This window comes from Calliphora vicina, chromosome 2 (genome assembly GCF_958450345.1).
Source record: "Calliphora vicina chromosome 2, idCalVici1.1, whole genome shotgun sequence".
Taxonomy (NCBI): Eukaryota; Metazoa; Arthropoda; class Insecta; order Diptera; family Calliphoridae; genus Calliphora; species Calliphora vicina.
Genome location: NC_088781.1, coordinates 63,271,206 through 63,298,344, shown reverse-complemented (window position 1 = coordinate 63,298,344; position 27,139 = coordinate 63,271,206). Strand labels below are relative to the sequence as shown.

At 31.4% G+C, this 27,139-nt stretch overlaps 1 protein-coding gene across 2 annotated transcripts; it reads right to left on the bottom strand.

Moving 5' to 3' along the window:
- Positions 1-2,794: 2,794 nt before the first annotated feature.
- On the bottom strand, positions 2,795-26,821 carry Dlg5 (Discs large 5). Of its 2 annotated transcripts, XM_065502176.1 has the most exons (9): positions 25,693-26,821; positions 16,832-16,930; positions 9,152-13,366; positions 8,485-9,090; positions 8,182-8,401; positions 7,866-8,107; positions 4,222-4,451; positions 3,928-4,144; positions 2,795-3,864 (listed from the first exon to the last, which is right to left on the bottom strand). In XM_065502176.1, the coding sequence occupies exons 2-9, from the start codon at positions 16,884-16,886 to the stop codon at positions 3,761-3,763; spliced, it is 5,889 nt and encodes a 1,962-aa protein (XP_065358248.1). In that variant the 5' UTR covers positions 16,887-16,930; positions 25,693-26,821; the 3' UTR covers positions 2,795-3,760. The 2 variants fall into 2 exon arrangements, with proteins under 2 accessions (XP_065358248.1, XP_065358247.1); XM_065502175.1 differs by lacking the exon at positions 25,693-26,821 and having other exon boundaries at positions 16,832-16,941.
- Between the last annotated feature and the right edge of the window lie 318 nt (positions 26,822-27,139).

Genomic DNA, 27,139 nt, shown 5'->3' with positions numbered 1-27,139 from the left:
CCAATATGGTTTGGCATATGTTGCGATCTTGCTTCCAATTGTCAATGGTGAAGTTTCCGTACGATTTGGCGAACTTTAATCGAGCCTTACGTTGCCTTTGACTTAAAAATGTTTTTTATAATCGTTCTTGCTTTAAGACGGTTATTTTTAAGACATCTTCGAATTGTTTTGTCACTGACGTTGAATCTATGGGTCTCTCTAACGATTAAGCGCCTTGCTCTTCGAGCACCAGCAGAAGATAAATTCGGTGGACGACCACCATAACTTCGTAGGACTGATAAATTATTTTGTTTTTTTTATCCTATTGGTAAGAAACGCAATCTTGTATGTATATATTCTAGGGTGTTTTCCTTCAAAACATAATCACCCCTATCGCGAATCAATATTTCACATGAAATAAATTCCCTTTTCCTTTTTTCGTTCATCAACTTTGTTCATGTGAAAATATTCACCTTGTTGTGAAATTTTTAGATGGAATTTTGTAAACAATAAACAGCTGTTACGAACAAAATCAACTATTGTGAATGTAAAGTTCATCGTGATATGCCCGATAACAATTTTCCCTTCGAGGGAAATGAATATTTCATGGAAACAAAATTTCACATGTTATTGCCGATAGGGGTGAATTTATAGCTTTACACATTATAAAGTAACTGAAAAGTTATTGAAGTGCTTTATTTCCTGTTTTTTGTAATAAATAAATTAAGAACATTTTACAAAAGGAAAATGTTATTTATCTAATCGTGAACAGTTTTGTCTTCTACTGTATCTCAATGATGGTAAACCAAGCGCCATTATTTCTGAAGAAAAGCTTGAGTTTCCGCCTTTGAATAGTGCTAAATCAACCTCCGAAGATCCAGCTGCTTCGGATCCCTGACAAGATCCTATAAAACTTTAGCTTGGTGAGTGATACCTTTGGTAGACTAAATGTGGTAAAGGTCGAAGACATCCTACTGGAGTCTGATCCAGAAGATGTCCATGCAACCATCGTCAATGATCCAGATGTCGTTCACTGATATTGAAGGGACTTTTAATATCAGAGACTGACCGATCACATACTGGTTTCATAGAGTGTTTGCTCTTATATAGGCTTATCAAAACGTCATTAGGAGACTACGTTATTTCCAGATTGGGTATCAGGGGTTCCTCACAAGGTGTTGTACTATCATTAATGTGGAATATGACTTTAGAGCGGCTACTCAAAAAATGTGATTCATTGTTTTTAAAAACGTCGCGAGAGCTGACAATGACAATCAGCTCATGAAGCGTGAAGCGGAACTGTTATTTTTCTTAAGTATAAGGCTCCTGAAATTCTTTTATCACGCCATTCGATCCACGCAAAATTTGGCATCAGTCTTTTTTTGGAAATCTCGCTATGACTTGTGGTCAAATGAGTCTGCATGGTGAATTATCTTTCAAAAATCAACAAAATTCGATAAAATAAGAATATTTAAAGTTACAGCAAATGTAAACTTTCTTGATTTCTACAAAAATTTATATCGTGATTAAAATCGCTAGTTTTTCGACATATAAAAGACTAACAACGGCAATGTCCTAAGGTCTCCAAATTGTTTACCGTATATGGTCAAAATCGGATGACCTGAGATGAAAATCTTGTATTAGTCCACTACCCTTTGATGGAATTCATGCTATATAAGTTTTACATTCCGTTTGTAAATTCCACATTTTTCATTTGCGATCCCATAAAATATATCAGCCCAATTATGATAAATAAAATCCGAGTTTTTTCCCTTTCCCATTTTCAACTGAATTTTTATTCGTAATTGGGCTGTATATACAGGCCTGTCACACATTTTGTTCGGAATGGTTTCAATTCCGTAGTTTTTATTCCGATCGATTTCGTTTTAGGTTCTTCAGATTCCGTGTAATTTATTAATTCCAAAAATATTTCATATTTCTGTATTTCAGATTTTAATTTGACAGCGTTTTTCACATTAAAACAAATTAAGGTTTTGGTACAGATATTGATTAAAAATTTTAGAAAATCAAATAATTACAATCAAATATCAATTCCACTTTGAAAACTGAAAGTGGTTTCATTCCGAAAGAAATTTTCGTTTTACTTTTTATGAAGAAGCAAAATACGGAATTAATTCCACTTTCGATCGGAATGGAATTCTGTGACAGGCCTGATATTCAGGATCGTCTGTCTGTTGAAATCAACTTTCAATCATATAGTGTATAGTCCTGGTTCGGTTACTATTAAAAAAAAATGACCCACAAATGGCTGAGAAACAACCACAACTAGCTTAATTTGTTTACATATTTTTTACCTTCGTGGGAAGGGTATATGTATATAATTTTGTCATTCCGTATGTAATTTCCACAATATAATTTTCCGACCCTATAAAGTATATATATTTTGGATCCGTCTGTCTATTTAAATAAACTTTCCGAAGCCCCCCAAATAACTTACATACATCAATATCTCCGGCTCGGTTGTTATTTAAAATCGACAACTATTTAAAAGGACAACCTCGATTTTTGACCTATATCTGGATTACTAAGTCATTAATGTAGACAATATGGATTCTAATGATAGATTTTTCGAAGACCTTTTCAACGACATATATAAGACCATAGTAAGTTTGACCTAAAATGGGTCAAAAACGGAAAAAATATTTTTAACACGAATTTTTTTTTCACCAAAATTTTTTTTTCTGTAAATATTAAAAAAAAAAATTTTAAAAACAAAAAAAAATTTTTTGTTTTTTTATTTTGAAGTATAATTTGGTGAAGCTTGTTTTAAATTCACCTTTTTAAAAAAACGCACTTTAATAATATTAAAAAAAATTTATTTAAAAAAAGCATTTCTTGTATGTATTTGTATAAATATTAGGTTACATTTTGTTTATTTCAATATAAAAACATCAAATATATATAGTTTTGCATGTAAAATGTAAATAATTAAAAAAAAAATTTATTTTTAAAATAGAACCCTGTAACCCAGATAATATGTATTTTGTGTATATAGGATATATATAAAGAAAAATATATATATATTAATATAAAATTTTATTATTATTGTCTATTACAAAACATTTTACAAAAATTTTAACAATTTCTAATTGTTAATTGGAAAAATAAACACTTAAGGCACTTAATTTACATAAGTTTTATCATAATATTTTTTAAGAAAATATTGTAAGTAGTAAATAGTAATAGTAAATGTGCTAAAAGAAAAGAAAATATAACTTAAAATAATAAAAATTTAATAAATACAACAAGAAAAAAGTAAAGGCAAAGCAAACACATTATAGTTAAAGATTAATTAAAAAGAAAAAATTTAACTTAAAATGTTAAACAATAAAGAGAAAATTTTCAAAAAAAATATATTAAAGCATAGTTTGTTTATTTAAAATTAATAAAATGAAAATACTTTTCAATTAAAGCGCTAGTAGAAGAAATAAAAAATAAAAAACAACACAAAGTTAAGAAAAAAGAATACTAGTAGTTGAAAAATTCAAGTTTTTGCGATAAACTTAAAGTAAGGCTAAGTAAGTAGCTTAAACAAACACATACGTTTCCTTAAGAAGCAAAACGAAAAAATTAAATACTTATTAAGCTTGTGTTAGACAGCAATTTAAAGTAAAAATAAAAAAAAATGTATATAAAATAATTTACAGTATAGTTTGATGTGCGCACAGTAGACAAATAATAAAATACTATATTCCATTTATGTATGCTGTATGTATGTAGGTATATATCGCTTCGTTGTCTATAGTTATTTATTTATATATTAAATATTTGAAACAGGCACCCATAAGATTTTATCCTGTTCCTTGTCAACTGCATCTTTAATTTGGGTACACATGTGTTTAATGCTAACACCCGGAATTACGGCTGTAAACGAGGTCAGATAAATAAATAATTTTGAATAAAAATGTATTTATATTATAAACCTACCTGATATATACTGCTTATAATCACTTTCTAATTTGAGTGCCCGCTCGTACATTTCCTTAGCTGCCTTGGCTGATATTTTATCAGTGCCAAAGTCACGAATTTCCCGTATTTGTTTAGCCGATTTAAAACGTAAAAGTAAAACAATTGGATAGATCTGTAAACGCTGCAAGCGCTCTACGGCTGATATGGATATATCGAGTATACAGTGGCGACGATCCTTAATATTGAAAACACAGAAATATTTGTTTAAATTTTGTTAATTTTATATAGTTGGTTTTTATTGTAATTTCTTACATTCTTGCATGCATTGTTAATAGTTTCCACCGTAGTACATTCAAACTTATTGCCTCGCCTGCGATAATCCACGAATATATTTTGTTGCAGTCCCTCCTCCATGGCATCTTGGGAGCAATCCATGGCAGTTACTTCACAAAATTTAAAGAGATTTGAAAAGTCTATAGTCAAACGTTCCATAACACACTCAGACAGTGGTCCTATTATTAAAACAGGTCGGCGAACGGGAGCTAAAAACAAAATACAGTTTAATTTGATATATGTACCTCAGTTTTTGTAACGGTTCATTTTAATGTTGATAAGTTATCCAACCTAAATACAATGTACTAAACTATATTTATAACGGACTTGTGCATATAGTTTCTATATACTTTCATGTTTAACAAAATTCTTGGAATAATCTAGAAAAAATTAAAATCTGAAAATATTAAGGGAAGACTTGGTCGTGAACATGTTTGGAACGTGAACTTTGTTTCCAAAGGTTCTAAAGAATTAATTCGTAATTCAATTTTCAAAATCAAATTAAATATATCCCCTTAACAATTCCCTTAAACCATCAGCAAGAATTAATTAGTTATATTCCCCGATTTTGACCCATTGTAGGTCTGAATTATTATGTTATTATATACGCCTTATATCCATATTGCCTATATTAATGACTTAGTAATCCAGATAATGATCAAACAAATATCAAAAATCGAGGTAGTCGTAGTATTTATACCCTTCACCTTCGTGAGAAGGGTATATATAAGTTTGTCATTCTGTTTGTAATTTCCGCAATATAATTTTCCGACCCTGTAAACTATATATATTCTGGATCCTTATAGATAGCGGAGTCAAAATCGGTCCACAAATGGCTGAGATATGAGGAAAAAACCAGGACAACCTCGATTTTTGACCTATTTCTGACCTATTCTGGATTATATAGAAAATATGGATATCTAATGATAGATATTTCAAAGACCTTTGCAACGACGTATATAAGACCATAGTTGGACCTACAATATGAAAAAATATTTTTTTCACCAAAAAAAATTAAAAATACAAAATTTTTTTTTTAATTTTAAAAAACAAAAATTTTTTTTTTAAATTTATAAATTTTAAAACATTTTTTTAAAAAAAAAACAACCTTGGAAAAACAAATTTTCGTTTACCTAAAAATATTTAAAATTTGTATTTTGAAGTATAATTTGGTGAAGGGTATATAAGATTCGGAACAGCCGAATATATCTCTCTTACTTGTTTACTTATATCTCAGTCATTTGTGGGCCGATTTTCTCGATTTTAAATAGGAATGGAACCGGGACTATAGCGGATATATTGATGTATGAATTATTTAGGGGCTAAGGAAAGTTGATTTCAACATACAGAAATACATAACTATATCGACTTCGCTATCTATAACGATTCAGAATATATATACTTTATGGGGTCGCAAATTGCAAACGGAATGAGAAACTTATATATGTATACTAGAGCGGGTCGATTTGTAGGGACGCAAAAAAAATCGCCCAAGTGACAAAGAAAATCGTATTCTAGGGATTTGCAAAAGGAACCATACCTCTAAAATGAATTCTGATGTCGTTATTTTTTTTAAAAAAATTTTTTTATTATGACCGAAAGTGGTTTTATTCCAAAAATTTTCGTTTTACTCTTTGTGAAAAAGAGAAGAAGAGAATTCCACATTCGATCGTAATAGAATTCTGTGACAGCCCTGAACATTAATGAAAATGTTATTGGTATGAATCTTCTGCATATGTTTTCAAGCTTTAAGCATCTTTTAGAGAATGCCAAGTTTAAAAAACATCAAATAAAACTAAGGAAAATAATTCCCGGAAATTCTCACACAATTTGCTTAATTTCCGAGTTTTCTCGTCCCGGGAATTCCTGTGAAAAACTCCAATGAGGGCCCTCCAATGTTAGTGGGGGTCGGTCATATATTTTAGATTTTGGCACTTTAAATGGGTCAAGGTGGGATTTTTCAAAATTTGACTTTGGGTCAACATAAGGAACATCAGAATTCATTTTAGAGGTATGGTTCCTTGGGCAAAGTTTCTTATTTTGATCCCTAGACTACGAAGGGTATATCATTAAAAGCAACAGACAGTTTATGTAAAAATGAATCGTTAGTTTCCATTGTTTTGTCTATAACATAATAATGAATAATTTTTAGTTTGTTTTTTATTTTTAGAATTAAATTATGTTATATATAAAAGTACAATGCGTTAATTTTACCAAAAGTGAATATAATTAATCATCAAAATGTAATTATTTAGCTTTCTTCAAAGGCTTTTATTTAAATAAAACTCATTCATCGTTGAATTAAATTCATAATGGAATTAATTCATAACAGAGTTCATTCAACCTTTGAATGATTAAATGTTTGTTAATTCAAACAATGCACTATGTGTCCAAAAGCCAAAATTGCGGCAAAAATATTTCCAAGGGATCTAGCATCATAAAACTTTGTGTAGAGGCCCCTGTTGCTAAAATAAGCATTTAAAAAAAACTCATAACCACTCCCCCACCAACTCACCAAACTTTTTCAAAAAAGATTTGAATTTATATTCTCATAGCACTTTCCACAAATACCATTTTAAAAAAGTTGCCATTAACCCCTCCTCTCACTTTTCTTATAGCCCCCCACCTACTCACCAAAAATTTTAAAACAAAATTTCAATTTATATTCTCATAGCACTTTCTACAAATAGCTTTTTTTCGTTTGTTTGGCGTTTTCTTGGGGCTCCGCTATAAGTAAATTTTGGGTAAGCAACTGTGTATGTCTTTGACATTCGCTATCGTTATAAAACTTGCTACATTAAGCTCTCATACTTCGGTAAAATTAGTTAGAAACAATTTTAGTGTGTTTCTAGAAAAAAGAAAATTATTTGCTTCGGTGCAAGTAGTTGCAAAAAATTTGAGTATATCATGAAGCCTGACATTCCCACAAATAACCACATATGAATCATTCCTTGGGCAAATCCAGGCATCGTAAGTTCTATACTACAGAAAACAAACTACTTTTTCGTAACTTCACTTAATATAAACATTTAGTAAAATATTAAAATTTTTTTTTTAAGTACACACCTCCGGTACAGTAATCAATTTTGTTAAAATCTTAGTTATAACTATTTTTAAAAAAAAAAATCACCTTTTCCCTAATGCAATTTTTTTACTTTTGTCAGCTTGAAAACTTTATTTAAAAAATGTAAACTTTCACAGCTGTTTATATATAAACTGATTGGCCAATTGGCATACATTTTTGACATTTATGTCGTCGAAGTGTTAGGAATTTTTTTTCAAAAAGCGAAAGCTGAACATTTGAATTTTTGCCATAAAAATTGGAATTGGGCGCATAGTGCAATGAGTCTTCTTTGTATCTATATGTGCAACAGAAATGAGAAGACGGACGAACTAGTTTAATATGTTTTTTGGAATATTTCTGACTAACTCCATAAGTTATTTTTTGTAAGTGCATATAAATCAGATATTTATTAACCTTTTTAGCTTATTTTCAATAGTAATAATCCTGAAAATACACTGAAATTAATCGTTGCTCATTTATAAGATGGAAATAGAATATTGAATATACAAAGTCTGTCCGTAAATACTTCAAAATATATAATTTAAAACAAAATACTTACAATCCAATCGTTCAACCCTTTGATAACTTAAAATTCCACCATCATCATTGAGGATGCCTGAGTCAGGAAAATAACTCAATTGTGTGTTACTAAAACTAGCTATTTCTGTCGAATCTCTCGATGAGCTACGCTGATGTTTTTTGCGACGAAAAAACGAACGACGTGTAGAAGTGCTGCCTCGACGGGCCGTGCTGCCACTCTCACACTCTACCACCTCTGCTGCTCGTAATTCTTCTTCCACTCTAAAGAAATCAAAAATGAAAGTTATGCATATGATACAGGTGTGTTTACATTTATAACTCTGTTTAAAACTAACTTCATTTGTGAAGGTATGATGCCACATTCTTTGCGATAACCTTTTCCATCCAATTTCCAAGCACGCCATAAACCAAAAGTTCCATTAAAAACCGTATTGTCCACATACAGAACTTCATCTTTAACAAAACGCAAATCACCTTCATTCAAGTCGCCAGTACGATCAAACCCCACACGTATATAAAAAGAATCACCTGATTTATCCTTGATTTGCTTTAATTCTACAAATAAAATGAAAAGGAAGAACAATTAATGAATATAATTATTCAACTACATACTATGTAGTCGTAAAAGTTAAACATACTTTTTAATTTATTTTGCACCAACATGGTTACAGTATCGGTTAATTTCGAGATCTCATTAGCAGCCTGTTCGGCGGTTACACAACGTAAATCGACACCATTATACTCCAATATTTGATCGCCTTTGCGTACACCAGCTCGATCTGAAGGTGATCCCGGATGAACATCATGTACAAAAATACCCACTTTATTGCCGCCAAATAGTTTTATACCCGGGTTTTTTGACTTATCCATGTGGAGTGTTACATAACGCGGCTCTTCCTCGTATGGCAGCGTGGAGGTGGTCGAAGCCGTTGTAGTTGTTGTAGCATTTGATGATGGTATATCTTGACTACTGCTTATATCGGATTGATTTTCCAGACTATCGGCAAAACTCTGATCTTTTATGGATTTTTGTGAAATCATCGAAGATGATTGGGGCATTATTGCACTTTGTGTCATTGAATTGGATGAGGGCGTTAATGCTGGCATTATCATTGGCGGCAAGGAGGCCATCATGGGACGTATGGGTGGTCGGGGAGAGTTACGTGGTGTTGGTGATCCCGAATGATTGACCGGAGATTCAGGTTCTAAATTATGAGTGCCTTCATATTCAGTTGAGTGAAATTCTGTAAAAGATATTAATGAAAAATCTGTGTTTATTTTGAGTCATTTGAAATGTGTACTCACTTTCTGGATTATACTGCACCAACATAGTTATCGAGTTACCACATTGACGCAAGACATTAGCTGCTATATCATTGGTAGCCGAACGCATATTCAAACCGCATACTTCTAAGAGTTGATCGCCCACCTGAAGACCAGCACGAGTGGCGATACTTTTGTCGGCTACAGTTGACACAAAAATACCACCACCATTATTATTACATTGTATTGTAATACCAAGCGATTTATCGCTCTTTTCAATCGTGACTCTTCTAAGATCTCCAGGGCATAAAAAATCCGACGGCACATTCGAATTGCGTTTACTGCCGCCGTGCGACAACACTTCAACGTGAACCTGCGGCATAGGTGAACCGCGACCACTATTCCCGCCATTAGCGGCCACATTTGTCAATGCCGTGTGATGATGATGCGTCATAATAGCGCCACCGCCCACATTCGGATACGGCGCCATGGATGTTGACATTAGGGCTGATGGATTATTGGCCGAGGCATAATGATGATCGATGGAACCAGAACTATTTTTAACACCGCTATTTTTACTAGCTACACTTGGGTTGGAGGGTATGCGTAAACGCTGATGATCTTTTTTGCGAGGAAAAGTACCACCCTCATAGATGACGCCCTGCCCCGATGACGGGATACTGGGTAGAGGATGATAGGCATTGTGGTTGGGTATATTAGGCGGGTAGTCATTCAAATAATGGGGATGTGTTTGCTGATGATGTTGGCTGTGTGCTGAAGAATTCATGTAATCCATATCGAATTTGTCCACCGATGAGGTGGGTATACCAATCGACGAGTCTAAATGATGAGGATGAGCATTTGATCCGGATCCACCGCTTCCGGGATGCAGAGGTGGTGGCGAGGGCAAAGTTAACGGACTAGAGTGGCGTATAGGTCTCATAGCTGAATGTGTTGACTGGGTAAAGGAGGGAAACAAGGGCATATGTCTAGAGGGTGGACCATTGTTGGACGAGTGAAAGAGACCGGCCCCGCTTGTTATGCCCGAGGCAATACTTTCACTATCGCTGGGATATTTCGAGACATTTTTTGAAGCCGACCCAGGAGCCGATTGTGGCATGGGAATACCACGCTTAGGATAGTTGGCAAGTATAGCATATTCGCTTATTGGCGGACTTTTGGTGGAGAGTATAGAATCTATTGAATTTTGAGATTTCATAGATATCATATCTAAAGAGTTTTGTTGCTGTTGATTAGAAGAATTTGATCGCATGAAATTCGTTGAATGAGGCGGGGGTTGGGGTGGTTGCAGCGGCACAAATAGCGCTGGATGAGGAGCGGATTTGTTATTCGGTGACGTATTGTTGTGGAACATGTCAAATAAATGTTGTTTACGCGCTATTAAATCCCCTCCTAAAATCATTTGCTGCTGCTGTTGCGCAGTATGTTGACCGCCGTTATTGATGACCTGTTGTTGGGCTTGTTGACCCGTGGTTTTATACAGTTCTGTGGGGGTGATGTTCAAGGAATAACGATTTTGATAGTTGTGATTTTGTATTCTTGGATTGCCATATTTATCTGTCTGCTTAGCTCTCATATTGGGAGCAGCTGCCATTATAGGATTTGGTCTCTGCAAAGGTTTGGACTGTTCCATAACCAAAGGTTCCGACTCCATACCTGAAGGTGTTGCATACACCGAATGTCTCATATAATTATTAACTGTATAGTTGTTACTGTTGCCATTTCCAGCAGAAGCATTTGAATTTTGAAACAATACGGAAGCAGGAATAGGATTCGAATTTCTATTGGGGTTGTGCTTGATATTAGAACCCACTACCCCATTGCGTATGTGCGCCTGCGGTTTATTTTGCACGGGTGGCAAAGGTGGTGGCGGCGCCTCATCTGAATCCACACGTTCATCATCTTTGTCTACATTAATGGGTCCTGCGGTAAACAAGGACAAAGGTGCACGTTTCTTTTCCCTCTGCACTATAGTGCCAGTTGGATTTTCTTGTGATGCTTGCAATATATTCGTTCTGGGCCAAGTACCCATACTTTTTGCAGCCGCTTCCTTTTCTTTTTTCTTGCTTTTATTGCGTTTGAAGAGATTTTCTTTACTTTTCTCCGAGGAATTTTCACTTAATACTGAATCCAAGGCCGCCAAAGCATCATGTTCTTGGGCGAAATGATCACCATCGGAACCCGGTTTGGAAATGTGAATCTTCTCTTTAAATTTACTTAACATTTCGGCTATTTTCGAAGGATGTTTTGTGCCTGTCACACGGTGCATCGAATCAATTGAGTCCGTTTGTGCGGCCGACGTAGTCATTCTTCTTTGGGTTTCGGAATTACTAGAGTCTTGGACATTTTTTAAAGCAAATAACGTTATAGATTCGTTGCGATCATCATTCAAAATTGACATTACGTCTTCTACAGATTGTATACCTTCCATGGATTTGTTATTGATCGAAAGTATTCTATCGCCGGGCTCAAGTTCAGGTTCAAATGCTGCCAACGAATTGGGTTCAATTTTCGAAATGAACACCCCCGTGTCTAAGTGGAGGCCATGATTCGGATTTTGCTGCAAATTCAAATGCACTGTGTAGAAGTGTCTCTTACTCTGACGAGTACGGGACACCAAGAGATTACAACGTGGAGCCGAGGAGCGTATTTCATCAATTAACATGCGTTTACTTAGACCTTGGCAGTCCAAATTGTTCACTTTGACTATGACATCATTTATTTTCAGTTTACCAAATGCGGGCGAAACATTCGTAACGCCACACACCAATTGCCTTTGCTGGCTGTCATCTATGATAATACCAATATCGCAATCTGCATGATAATTGGTCAAATCAATATCCATTATATCCTCAGCCTCATAAGTGCTCATGCGGAAACTACGACGCGAAGATGAATCATTGTTTTGATTTTGTTCCAGTTGTTCTTTAAGCACATCTATTTTTCTTTGAGCTTCATCTTTCTGCTTCTTGATTTTCTCACTGTCCCTTATGGCCGACAGCAAATCGGAGATGGCTTTATCACGCTCTTTGCGTAAATTATCACACAATGTTTTCACCGAATCTCTTTCTTGGACTATTTTCTCTCTCTGCGATATGGCCCAATCCCTTACCCTCTTGGCTTCTTCGGTATCCTGGGCAGCTCGGTCTACTTCGGCGTGAGCTTTTTCTAAACTTTTACGTAACTTCTCGATTTCTTTGAAATCATCTTTGCTGTCGGAGAATTCCTTGGACCACGTACTTTCGCGTGATTTTAGCAAGTCTCGTTTTTTCAAATCAGCTATCGTTTGCTGTAAAGCTTTCAGTTCATTTTTATACATAATTTCATCTTTTTTATACTGCTCAAGCTCTTTATTGGCTGCCGCCAAGTCGTCGGACATTTTTTGATGTTCCTGCAAGACATTGTCTTTCTCCGACAACAATTGATTTAGTTCCTCCTCAATGCGACCTTTCTGCATTGTAATCATTAACATTTTATTGGATTCCGCCGCCAATAAACTTTTCAACTTTAGATTTTCTTTGTCCATAATTTCGCGCTGCAATTGAAATTGTTCCCTTTGCATATTGAACTGATCGCGAGCATCACAAAAGAACTTTCTTTCCTTCTCGAAATCCATTAAAGCGGCACTATAGTTCTTTTTATACTTTTCCTTCTCTTTCAACAAATCATTATTTCTATCCGTACTTAAAATTAGCTCTTCTTTAAGTTGTTCATTTTTCGGACATGTGCCATCACATTTGCCCACGGCTGTTCCATTTCCTCCCGGACCTCCCCTACTGCCATCATTATAATCACAATAATATGAATTGGCATTCCTTTCTGCTTGCGGATTAGCACTCTCATTCTCCAAACGCATAAGTTTTCTTTCCAACATTGAATTCTGTTGTTTCAATCGAACATTCTCGGCAGCCACGTCCGTTAGTTTGTTGCGTTCGGAACTTTTGATTTGATTCATAGCCGCATTATATTGTTCTTGATAAAATGCCAATTGATTTTCTAGATTATCACATCTTCGCACCGTGTCGCCATGCTGATGCCGCAGCGTTTTCAGTTCCATTAGTGCGGAATCATATTGTATTTTAATGGTGTCATAAATTTTTGGATTACCAGATCCAACACCACCGCTACTGTTGCCATTATTGGCATTGTTATTCATGTTGCCTGCTGTTGTACTGCCGCTAGAGTTCGACGGTGGTCGTAGCGTACGATCATAATCGGCATATTCAGGACTTTCTTCTGGAAATAGGACGAAATAAAATTATAATTAAAAAGGCTTTTGTAGGTATTTTTTTATTCTTAGACTAATTTAGTTTATTTATTATTTTTATTCATTATTTGATTGTAACAAGTATGAAAGTATGGTCTGTCAAGACCTGACCAAATGAGCGCACACATCTTTTTTAAATTTCAATAATTTTTTCATGAAGTTGGCCTTATATGAAGTTGGCCTTGCAGCTCTCGTATATCCTTATTATTAAAAACTCCTTAAAACATTTAAAGCTTAATATATTTCAATAATGTATTGTAATTACTAAATTATGTGATATTTTTTGATGAAAATAAATTTATTGTTCTTTTATTCAATGATTTTATTAAGAATCGGAAAGATCTCCTGAACGAAACTAGGTTTTCTTTAATGGACATATTAATACTCTGTCATTAATAATGTGGGATAAGTTCCTCCAACATTGTAAGCTGTTCATAGCATTCTTTAGAACTAGGATGATAATTCGTCGGCATATGGGGAGGTACTAGGGTATTCGAATTATTCGATTTCTCTCTTGTTCGAATAAAACGAATAAGAGATTTTAACTTGTTCGAATAATTCGATCACACGTTTAAAATTAATCGAATTATTCGAATAATTTAATTTTTTTTAAAAAAAGTAAAGAATGAAGTTTTGATATCGGTTTTTTAATATTTTATTGTTAAAGAAAGAAAAACAAAAAATAACGTTAAAGTTAACAATTCATGTATTGATAATGTTAAAAAACATTCAAAAACAAAGTCCATCATTAAATTTTCAACAGAAATATTCTGATCAGATTAACTCCCGAACAATCTACAAAACAATTGAGCTTTTGAAGCTATGCTTTAAAAAACTTGAGCTAGTTGGACATGATCCTGAATTCAAATACAATATTAACGTATTAAGAACTATTTTATGTCGTTCATTAATTCGGGGTTTAAATTGAGTAACTAATTCTTTAGTAAATTAATTATTCACTATTTCTAAATTATTTATAACAAATTGTATTATACATCAAGCTCTATCAACGTTGCCGAACCTTTGCTTAATTAAGTGGTCTTGGGGAATTATACAATAAAGTGAAGTTTGATATCATTGTCAGTGAACGTGGCTAATTTGAAGTCAGGCAGTGCATGATTGACGCATTTATAAATACGCAAAAAGTTTATTACCATGTTAGACAAAGATGTTCAACGATGTTCAATATCATGTATAAGACGAACTCCATGCTTTCCATGCAACAAAACGTTAGTTTGCAATGTTTGTGTTTATCATTCGATTTATTAAATATTTTGAAATATTTTCTTACGTACGCGGTTAAAAACATCACTTTTATACATATATGTTAAGATCATGGCCTTCATATATTTCAATGCAATCATCATAAATGTCATCCTCAATATCATTTTCGACGATCGTTTCAAAATCACATTCAACTAGAGTTTCGTGTTCGGTTTTAATCGAAACCGAAACCGCGGTTTTTCAAGACCTAAAACCGAAACCGACAATTATTCTTCGGTTTTTACTTTTAATATATTTTCAGTAGAAAAATTAAAAATTTAGAAATGAGTAACAAACTTTTTCCTCCAAAGATTCATCCAAGTATTTCTTGACAATTAAAATTAAATTGACTGCAAAATTCAATTCCATAAAATTTGTTTTATAAACCTTTGATAAGTTTATAAACTGTTTATGCATATGGGGGTTAGTTATTTTCAAATATGCAATAAAAGTATGGAGTACTGGCTGACCCGGTGCGCTAAGCCATACCAATTAGAAGAATGAAATAGTACTATTAAGTCTCCCTTTGTGAATTAATAATAATTCAGGATAACATAAAATATTACAAAACTACTATTACAATAAAGAAATAGTACTATGTATTTCCGAAACCGATCGGTTTTCAAATTTTTAAAACTGAAACCACGGTTTTGAAATTCTTCGGTTTTTTGGAAACTCTGCATTCAACTCTACTTTAATCTAAGTTAAAATTCTGATTATTAATTGCGATTCTTCTAATATTTCGCCAGCTAAATAACAAATACTTTATTCCGTACCTTTTATTTTCATTGGTTCAAGTCCTAAGTTAAAAATTTTGAAATACTTGTTTTTAGAATTGTAACTTCTTGCAGTAATATTTATATATTTATAGAAGGAGCTATCGGAATACTCATCTACAGTAATCGAAAGTCCCTTTGTCTTTAGTTATTTGTCGAATTTCACAAACAATACAATTTTTGTGAGTCATTATTACTTATTTAAATTTGATATTATGACAAATTTTAAGCAATTTAATAAATTTAAATGAACATTTATTCGTTTTATTCGATTATTCTATATAAAATTGTTCGAATTATTCGTTATTCGAAAATGGCCGTTTTTAAATTGTTCGAATAATTATTCGTAAGAAATTATTCGATTAATCGAACGATAATTAGTCGAATGAATACCCTTGGAGGTACTGTTTGCAAGTTACTAATTTCTTTTTTTGAAAATTAAAATTTAGAACTAATATTTAAGCAAAAAACATGCACCAATCCATAAAAATCGATATACTTAAGTGTGGTTTCTACATTTTATTTTTTATTTAAAGAATTTTTGATCTACTTACAACTTATTGTGTTTTATTGGAAATTTATTTCAATCAATTTAAAAAATATATGCTATACAAATAGAGCGTTTATAGTTGTGACACGCAGTGTATAAAGGAACAGATATTTTGTAATTTTCAAAAGAAAAAATAGAAAATCTTTTTGAGAATTATTTTCGTAATGATATTAAAAGTAAATATTATTCGATTTTTATGCCCTCTAGTGGTATCAAAAAGTATTTCAAAAATATGAGACATACAGTTTTAAACAGGGAATTTTTGTTTTCCTATGAAACGAATTACTGTCGATGAAACCCAAATAACGGCTGTGAACCCCACACAAATTGTTTAACCCACTTTTGACAGCCTAGTAGAATTAGAACAATTTCCTATTAGAAATTGTGCTAGATTAGAAAATTGTATAGTTTTAGCTGTTACAACAACATCAACACAAGAGGCTTGAAGTATTCTCCAGTGAACGTATTTAAAAATTATTGGTATTTTTATTATTCGCTTTATATTGAAAAAAAATGTTTATATTAAGTTAATTTTCAGCATTTAATACGAATTTATAATAACCTTAATAATCCATATTATTCAAATATTAAAGGTATTATAAGAGTGAAATTTTCATTTGTTTCTTTTGTACTAATTTATAAAGCTTTTGAAAATTGTTTAGAAGAAAAATTTCTTTTTCTTCAGTCACACTAGTTCAAAGATTGTAAACACAACAACAACTTATTTCAACTATTCAAAATAATAAACAATAAATAATGTTTTACCACAAACTAAATAACAAATTCCACTCCGCTATCTTTTGTGGTGCATAGTTAAAAATGTAATAAATAAAATAAACATTTACCTTCTTGACTACTAGTACTGGTTAAAGAGAGATCTCCTGAAGCCATTTTAGCCATCACATCATTTAGTTTATATTAACAATCCACTCGAACAAAGAAATCTGTAAAGAAATGACATAACCAATTGTAATTAGAAACTGTGTATGTGTTATTAAAAACTCAGTTAAATTGTATAATTGAATTAGATAAATTTAAAAGTATAGACTGCAAGAACATTGAAAGATATGATAAGGAAGCAATGGCCTAAATAATGAAATAACGAAATAAAAACATACATACGTATGTACATTAGGGTGGCACCAAACAAATTGGTCGATGTTTTACTTAATTTTAAGTTAAAAATGTTACGTTTTTACTTTTAAAATCTTTGGGTTATTTCTTTCTTGTAAATAAAATCGCCAAGTTTTTTAAAAACAATAACGAGTCATTATTTATTAAAAAAAAATTAACTTTTTATAAAATACTTCAAAACACACATTTAAATTACAGTTTTAGAATACACAACTTTGAGGGCTGCTGTGGTTTATGGCTTATAAGCATATACCTGTGACTTAAAAAAATACAACAACAAACCTCTAAAGAGGTCAAATCGCACGATCTCGGTGACCAGTTCGCATCACCTATACTTGAGATGACCATATCGTCAAATTGGTCGTGCAGAATGTGGCGTGATCTGTGAAGCACGTATCGCCTTTCTGTTGAAATGTCATTGTGTCCATATCACCAATTCAGGCCAAAGAAGTTTGTAATCATCGACCTTTGTATATCGATCGCCGTTGACGTTGATTGCCGTCATCGCCTTTATGGAAAGAAATATGGACCTACATATAACTCCACTAGACCCAAATCCACACCAAACAGTGACTTTTTCGGGAGGCATTGGAGGCTCTTGGATCTCATGTGGATTGGTATATTCCCAAATTTTGTTTTTTGACGAACCCATTCATCCAGAAATGGACCTCACCGGAAAATGGACGAAGCGCGAGGAACGTTGCCCGAACAGAACGCCCATTTTGATAAAATAATTTCTCATTTGCACGTGTTATTGAACGCTATATCCATGGTGAGTCGGCAAAGCAAACTTAATATGGTCGATATTAACTGTAACAGTTGTCGATATATTATATAGAAATTTAGCTCAATATGTATTTTTTCTATGGTCTGGGGACTTCGGAAAATGTATTTCAACCAACACAAGAACAGACGAACATCTAAATACGGTCTCAAATTGTAAATATTTCAAAAACAATTATAGTCCGAACGTTTTTTGCAGAAAAAAATCATTTGGACTTTGTCCAAAAAGAATATTAAACGAATCCATGCTTACAAAATTTTTACAAAAAGAAAAAAATGTTTCTAAAAAAGGTTATGCTGCCTGCATTTTCAATAAAAAGTAATATTGAAAATTATTTGGCGACAGATCATTTTCAAAGATCACTCTCATAATACCAAAATTCTTGTGGTAACAGTTACAGCATTGTCGAAAGTTCTTTCATAAAATAGTGTAATACGGTGCAACCTCAGTCGGTCTTATTCATAGGTCAATGTTGCGCAGGTTAGTAGACCTATTGTGACAATTGAACATATAAATAATATTAAAACTTCAAAAAATTTTGCTGTAAATCATGAAAGTAAAGATATCGAATTGCTTAAAAATCTCCACCTACAATCGTGGCCATCCTAATGTACAAAAGTAAATGTGCAGGTATAAATATATTTAAAATATTAACACATATTCCTCTGTATAGTGTTATGTTATTATTTTAAATTAGTTAATAAATTTATAGATATCAAGCAATTCAATTTCTATTAATGGAAAGCAAAACATTAATTTTCTAATAATATTAGACCATGTTTAGGCATACAAAATAATACACATGTCTACAGCAGACTCTTCCCTGGAAAACAAGAGTAGTTCTGGCACAACTGGAGTCAGGTTGGAGCAATAGGCTGAGTGCTTCCTGGTCCCGCATGGACCGTGCTGTCTTAAATTTATTGTCAGCTTGTGGTCAGGATCCTCATGATACCCCCACATTTTTAACTGCCCAGATTATTAATTTTTATTTATGTTTCATAATATTTATATTACTTTACATGACTTTTGTAAGATAGTTCTAACAAAATACTATCGTATTCAAACTTATTTTGTTATTGAATTATTTAATAAAAAACATATAGTTAATAATTGACCATAATTTATAAATTATTTATTGGCAGTGCTTAAAAAATACACGCATACAAGTATTATGACAAGGTCATCACTCAAAGTTTTAAATTACTTGTTTCAGCTGTTTTTAGAGTTTTTAATTGTATTCGATGTTTTTTTTAATTTATATATAAAATATCTTTTAACTGCATTATTTATTAAACATTTACATTGAAAGATCTCCAAACTAAATATCAGCAAGGGAAAATCCCAAAATAATCTATTCAAATAAAATTATTTGTATAAATATGTATTTCATATTATGATTATTTATTTGTTAGTTTGTTTTGTTTTCAAAATCCGGGTGACTTACTTTTGTAAGAAAAAAAAAAATATTAAGCCATACCAGCAAACAGTTATTACTAACACTTCTTATTTTGTTAAATAAAAATCAAATCATGTTTAAAAATAGAAGAAAACAAGTAAGAAAGTATGGTCGGTCAAGCCCGACCATATAATACCCTACACCAAGTAAATGAGTAAAAATATTTTTCTTTTAAAATATCAATAATTTATATTTTTGAGTGATTTTCGGAAGTGGGCCTTATATGGGAGCTATGACCAATTATGGACCGATCACCATAAAATTAGGTTGTGTGATTTATGTCTATATTAAAGTTAACTACGTTGAATTTTGTGTGTATACCAACATTTTTAAGCGATTTATGCAGGTTAATGTGATTTTCGGAAGCGGGTCTATATGGGAGCTATGACTAATTATGGACCGATCGTAACAAAATTTGGTGACATGAATTTTGTATATATAAAACTTATTTGGGGCGAAATTTGTGTAGATACATAGATAAATTAAACATTTATGACCGATAAAGTCCAATTTCGAGGGGACATTTGTATGGGGCCTAGGTGAAATAATGGACCGATTTCAGCAAGTTTCAATAGGCTTGGTCCTTGGGCCGAAAAAGTAATATGTACCAAATTTTATCGAAATATCTTCAAAATAGCGACCTGTACTCTGCGCACAAGGTTTACATGGACAGCCAGCCAGCCAGCCAGCCAGCCAGCCAGCCAGCCAGCCAGCCAGCCAACCAGACGGACGGACGGACGGACGGACGGACGGACGGACATCGTTTAATCGACTCAGAAAGTGATTCTAAGTCGATCGGTATACTTTAAGGTGGGTGTTAGACTAATAACAAAATCCCCACTATGGTGGTGTAGGGTATAAAAAACGAAAATTAATTAAATAAAGTAATGCGTAGCAATACTTGGAGTTTATTTTAAACATCACTGAACAAACTAATTGTTAGTAATAAAAAATTAATTTTTTGTTATTGTATTTTGTTTCTTTCTTAATTTTCTGTTTTATTTATTAAAAATATAAAAAAAATAATGTTTTGATACTATTGCAATACTTGTGTTAGTTGGGTGAACAAAAAAAAGAAGAATAGTAAATAGTATCTTGTTTTAATAATGAAACAAATATGAATGTTTAAATTCACAAATATCCTATAATAATGTTTGTTTTGTCTTATGTTACTACTAGAGTTCCTAATTTCCCAGATTTTTTCTTTTCCCGGGAAATATTAAAAAAATCTGTTCAATTCCCGGAAATTAGTTAAACTAAAAACCAAAAAAAACCAAGTATAACAGGTCAAATTTTAAGAATAACGCAATAATAAAGCACATAAAAAATGTTGACCCACTTGAAATATAAATATTTGGCTAAGTGAGAAACCGTACATTCCGAAGCCGAGATGCAATTATTTTGGAAACGGTGTAGTAGTAAGATGGAAAATGAAATTTATATAGAGACCGACCAAAACCGATTTTTTTCACGACGAAACTGATATGTACCTAATATTCGGCCAACAAATTATTATTCGAAAATAAACCCAAAACTTTCCAACTTTACTATTAATTTATAATTTTATAGCAGCTTCTTTCAGCTTATTTTTAGGTGCCTTGCAGCACTCATTTTAATAAAATATTAATTTTATATTTATTAATTTGTAATTTTAGAGCACTGTTTTTTAAGCAGCACCCACTTTAATAAAATTAAGTTTTATTTAAATATATAAACGAGTTTCTCAGAGCTTTTTTAAATGCTACTTAAATGGCCAACGTTGACCATTTAAATTCGATTTAAGTTTCATAAACTACTATATGTTTTTAACAAAACTTGACTTTCGTTTCCTGTTTTTTAACTCTATTGTAGCGCTGTAGTTTTTACGGCATTTAACAACAACTACACTTCCGATGCGGGGAAATGGGGGCTTCTTTTGTGCATTTTCCTACCAATAATTTTATTTATTAATAATCTTTTTTATCTTATTGGGCAAAATGTATCAATTTTTGTTTTGGTTGAATAGCTGTTTTATACAAAATAGTGAAAGTAAATCGATTACGATTATGGTCGAAAATCGATTTTCAGGGTCTAAAAACGATTTTTTCGTGATCGATTATATACTGCGATTTATATGCTGAAATCGATTTTTGATGACGATTAATCGAAATAGAAATAAAATTCTGCAATTTTTATTGTCTACGTTTTTCTTTCATTAAATTTTACAATATATTAATCTTCAGCTGGCATCGAAAAATATTCACGGAGGACCTCATTTTTTAAAGCAAAATTTTTCCAAATTTAAAAAATTTGTATAAAAATTGCTACGAAATGTTTGCCGTTGCGATTTATAAAATGAGCACCTCAATATAAAGAAGTTATAAGACTATTCCAAAATGTGATTTTAGTCCGTAATTGTAGCGTATTTGGGTCATTTGCTATAGTTCCCAAAAATGCAGATCGATTATTAAAAAATCGATTATTGGGTTCGATTATCGGCTGTAAAAATCGAAATGAAAAAAGGTTGGTCGAAAATCTATTATTAGCTTTTCATACAATTCACTAATACAAAACTATGGATAATTTTTTGATATTTAATAAAGCTACCATACTTTTATCTTATTTAAATAAGAAAAATTATATAGCACTCAAACTGTATTAAATATGTACCACTTAAATTTAAATACAAATTAACTAAATACGTATTTAAATACGAAGTCAAAAACTGGGCATTAGTGTTGTATTAATTATATTCAAAACCTGTTTCTACTTTAAAATTCCATAATCTTTGTTTTTCCTTTATAAAAGTTTAGGTAAACTTTTGACCGAATACTGATATAAGAACGATTTATGGCCTAAACCGAAACCGAATATTCGCTAGGACTTTAGAAATATTTGTTAGGTATCAAAATAATATTCAAAAAGTAACTTTTAAAACTACAGAGTAATAAATTTTTAAAATTATAATTTTTTTTGTTCTGGCTGAATCTGAATAGAATCCAATATTCGGTCTAATCTGAAAATTAATGTTCTATTAATTTACAAAAAAAAAGTTAATTATTTTAATTTCAGAGCATGTTTCAGATCAACACACACTTTACATTGTGGACTCCATTAATCTTGTTTTTTCATCTTGAACTGAAATATTTTTTGAGGTAACAGTTTTTACATGATGCTCTTCCTACTTTAAAATTCTATTTATCTTTGTTTTTCTTTAGAATAATTTAAATTCAAAATAAAGTTTTTAATGCATTAAATCTATAGTTACCCAGCAAAAAATAATGGAAGTGCATCTTTACATATGACATTTTAATCACATCTAAAGTTACAAATGAATCTTTTCTACCTCTGAAGATGTGATTTTAAATATGGGTATTTGACACTGAATTATAAATATTTCGTTGATGTAATTGTTTCCTACATTTTTTGAATTTTATAAAATTTATTAAAACCTGTAAAAATTGGTATACAAACAATTTTTACATTTTTTAATCATTAAAATTAATCAACCATTGTTTCATAAATTTTATAACTACATTAAAATCAATTCATAAATGCTCAATTACATCACTTTTTTTCTATTATTTATATTTCCATCCAAGATGCCAAAAAATATAGGTATCCACTACCTACATTAAAATAACACCTTAAAATCGAAATTTAATCGCATCGAAAGCATCGAATTTATTAAGTAAAAAGTTGTCAAAAATGAACAACATCCCTCCAATGACAAGCTAATGTAAAATTCATAGCTTTTTCACCAAAATTGGAAGTACATCAAGCATGCTATTTGTTGTGAAAATTCTGCATCTTCTTCCTCACTTTTTTTGCTGGGTAAGCATGTATACATTTCTCTAATTTTATCTTTACATTTACTTTCCAAAAATTTCGTTGATATCTAATTAAACAAATTTAACGTTATAAAAATTCTCTCCTGCTCATTGCAATTTAAATGAAATTAAACTAATTTTATAAGCGTTGGCTTTATGTATTTATACGTCACAGCTTTTCTCATGACCTGGTTAAAAGAAAAAATTTCATGTAAAATATAATTAAATTTTCAGTGTCTGCACAATTGAGGCACGACTTTAATTAGACTCCCTGTGCACTTTCGCTAATTAACAAATCAAAATAATAATAACAACAAAAAACTGCGCTAGACTAGTAAAATTTTTCTTTATGCCGCAATAACTAAAACATAGATATGTACAAAAGAAAACGTAAGATAAGTGAGTGAATCAGTGAGAAGATTTGTGAACAAAATGTGACATTTTTGGCAGCTTCTATTTTCAATATTTGTTATAGTTTAATTTTATTTATTATATTCCACAATTATTTCCCCTTATAAAGTTCCATAATCTAATGTTATTCTTTTTAAAAGTTTCGGTTTCAGTATTTCTGGTATTAGTGAATGGTGGTAACTCGATTACGATTATGGTCGAAAATCGATTTTCAGGGTCTAAAAACGATTATTTCGTGATCGATTATATACTCCGATTTTTATGCTGAAATCGATTTTTGATAACGAGGACCGCATTTTTTAATGCGAAATTATATCAACCTTAAGAAATTTTTATAAAAAGTGCTACGATATTTTTTCCATAAAATTGTTGTCAAATGTTTGCCGTTACGGTTTATAAAATGACCTCAACATAAATAATAATTATAATACTCTTGCAAAATATGATTTTAATCCGTAATTATAGCGTATATGGTTCATTTGCTATAGTTCCCAAAAATGCTGGTCGATTATTAAAAAATCGATTATTGGGTTCCATCAATCGACTGTAAAAGTTGAAATGAAAATGCTTGATCGAAAAGTCGAAAATCGATTATTAGGCTTTCATACCATTCACTAACTGGTATTTTACTGATTTAACCGAAACCGAATATTCGGTCGTATTCTGCTAAACATTCACATTATTTCTATCAATGTTTAACGTGATTATACTTCGTTCGCAATTTAGGAAAATATATAGAAAACTAAAATTCGGCATACTTATAATACTAATGGCGCTTCAAATCCGAAATTTTAAAATTTCAATCTGAAAGCACCAGATCACCTTGGCATTATCAGGTATTTATACTGGTTTATTAATAATTTCGCCTTGACTATGAACGATGTGTTTCGTCAGCTCCATACATTGGATAATATGAGTAAAAATTATTATTTTATTTTTAATTTTACTTTGCCAACTGAAATATTTTTTAACTCTGATTTGACATTTGGCAACGAAAAATGTGATTTCTAGACTTTAATGCACAACAATCTATATTTTTGTCTATCCAGAACTTTTTTAGCCCACTCACTGATGGTATTGAAAGCTGAAAATTGGCATGCATATAGTAAAACACCCAGGCCAAATCCTAACGTAGCTGTAGACGGAGAATTAAGAGGAAAAAGGGGCGTGGCAAAATTAATTTTTATGCATATTAGCTTATATTAACGACATATGAAGCTGAAAATTGCCAAGAATATAGTCTTTATAGCAAAATTGTGTTTTTTTACATTTCAGCTAATTTTGAAGCTTCCTAAAGACCAATGAAGCTATGAATTGCCAAGCATATGGTACTGATATTGGGGCTTACCATAAAATAGTTAGAATTAAAATTTTGGACTATGGAAGGAGAATTAAGAGGATGCAGTCACTATTTTTCGTAAGTTTGGAAAGCCTGATGACGTGCAATCCAAAGTGGAATGAGATAACAACTGATATGAAAACATATCAAACGGCTCGAACAGATTTAGTCGCGCGTGTTTTCCACCTTAAACTTTCGGAGCTTATGACAGACCTCTTAAAAAAGCATATTCTCGGAGAAGTTATTGCCAATCGGAAGGTCTCTCGGAGCACTTTCAAATGATATTTTGATTGTCCAGAAGTGTTATCCTGTATAGTAGATAGGTATTAACAGTTATATGTAAAAACTTTTCTTCATAATCAATTTTTAATTTTATAAACAAAATTTCCATACAAAATTCGTTTTATAAGCCTGTAATAAAATTAATGTATTATGAATAAGGCCTAAAAACTTTAAAGGTGTATAACTCATAAACTATAAGAGACCAGACAAATATTTTACAATTTTACGTTTAGAATTTCATAAGCTTTCGAAAGTAACAATATTTTTAAAGTACCAGCTTTTTCGATGGTCTTGTTTTATACCAAATATCAGTTTCTTTTATGTGAAAATATTCTGAGATTTAACCATAAATATTTTGTTTTATAATTCACAAAAAATTTAATTAAAAAGCTACATACTGATTTTAAAATGGAATATATATGTATATACCTATAAGAGATAAAATTACGTACCAATAATGAAATGAGAAAAGTACAAAGAAATTAACTTACCTTTATACAAAAATCCAATTAGATGCGTGAAATTTAAGCTTTGAAACTGCCAACTAACGAGCAACTTAAATTTCTGTTTAAACCGCTTACAAGACTACTCACACGCACACATACCACAGAAAACCCAAAAAAAAACAGTGGGAAACTTGGTAAGGTCTTGCCAAAAAGAATAAACTAATAAAAAATGAACATATACACAAAAAAAAATAATTTTTTATAGCAAGACTTGTTTGTTGTTTTAAAAAGAGTTGAAGTTTAATTTGTTTTTTTTTTTCTTGTTAAAACCAGTCAAGAAAGCAGCAAATACCGACAAAACAATAACGAACTCGAAAATTAGCAGGTTGGCTCAGCACACAATTATTGAAGGTTGATTATCAAAGATCAAGAAAGTATAGTTAATGTCACTGTTGTTTTTGCAGTTGTGATTTTTATAATTATAGCAATAATATCGTTGTAATAACACACCTCCTCTTAAACAGGTGACAAAAATTAAAAGCAACAGGCTTTGCAATGATGTTTGATTATTTTTCTTACTTTGGTGTACGCAAATTAACACGCACTTTTACACATTGGACAACAGAATTCAGTATTATCGAAGAAATAAACGAAATTAAATTGATAACAAAAATGATGATATTAATTAAAGAAATTAATTATAACCCGCACTAAAATAATACATATTTCATGTTCACATTCCTTTGCTTTCTATTATTTACAACAAAAATTTTAATACAAAAGAAACCCACAATGACATCCACCAGCAACTGACGTTTTACGTCTCCATTTACTGTTATTTCATATTTTTTTCTATTCATTCATCTATTTTTTTATTCTTTAATACTTTTTCGTTTTTCTACACTTTTCTCAATTTTAACATACACCCGTCACACAATTTTTTCATCTTTGATCAACATTTTTTCAGAATTTTCAAATGCATTTTTCTTGCTACAAATTTATTTATATGTACATAATTTTTATATCATCTTAAAGCTTATTTGTTAATGTATCAATTTATATAGAATTTATTAATAAATACGCGGTTTTTAATGGCTAAAAACTATATTTAAAAAAATTTTTAAGAAGTGAAATTTTTTATTGCACTGCAACGAATGAAATGTAAAAAAAGACGACGTCTTTCGCCAGTGATGATAACATTAATCGTCAAAGTCCACTAAAGGTGTGCCAAAAATCGCTGAAATTATTTTAGAGCTAATTTTAGCTATTAATCGTTAAATAATTTGTATCTGAAAATCTTTTAAATTTGTATCGATATATCGCAATTGTATAGACAAATATCTTTATTATAGATTTTATCATAATAAGGTCTTTGTTTATAAAATAACCAATGCTTTTAGATAGCAAAAAGCAAGAAATCTTTCTGTGAAACAAATTAACGAATTGATCTCCTTATAATATATAGTACTTTATTTAAGAAATAGCCGCAAGA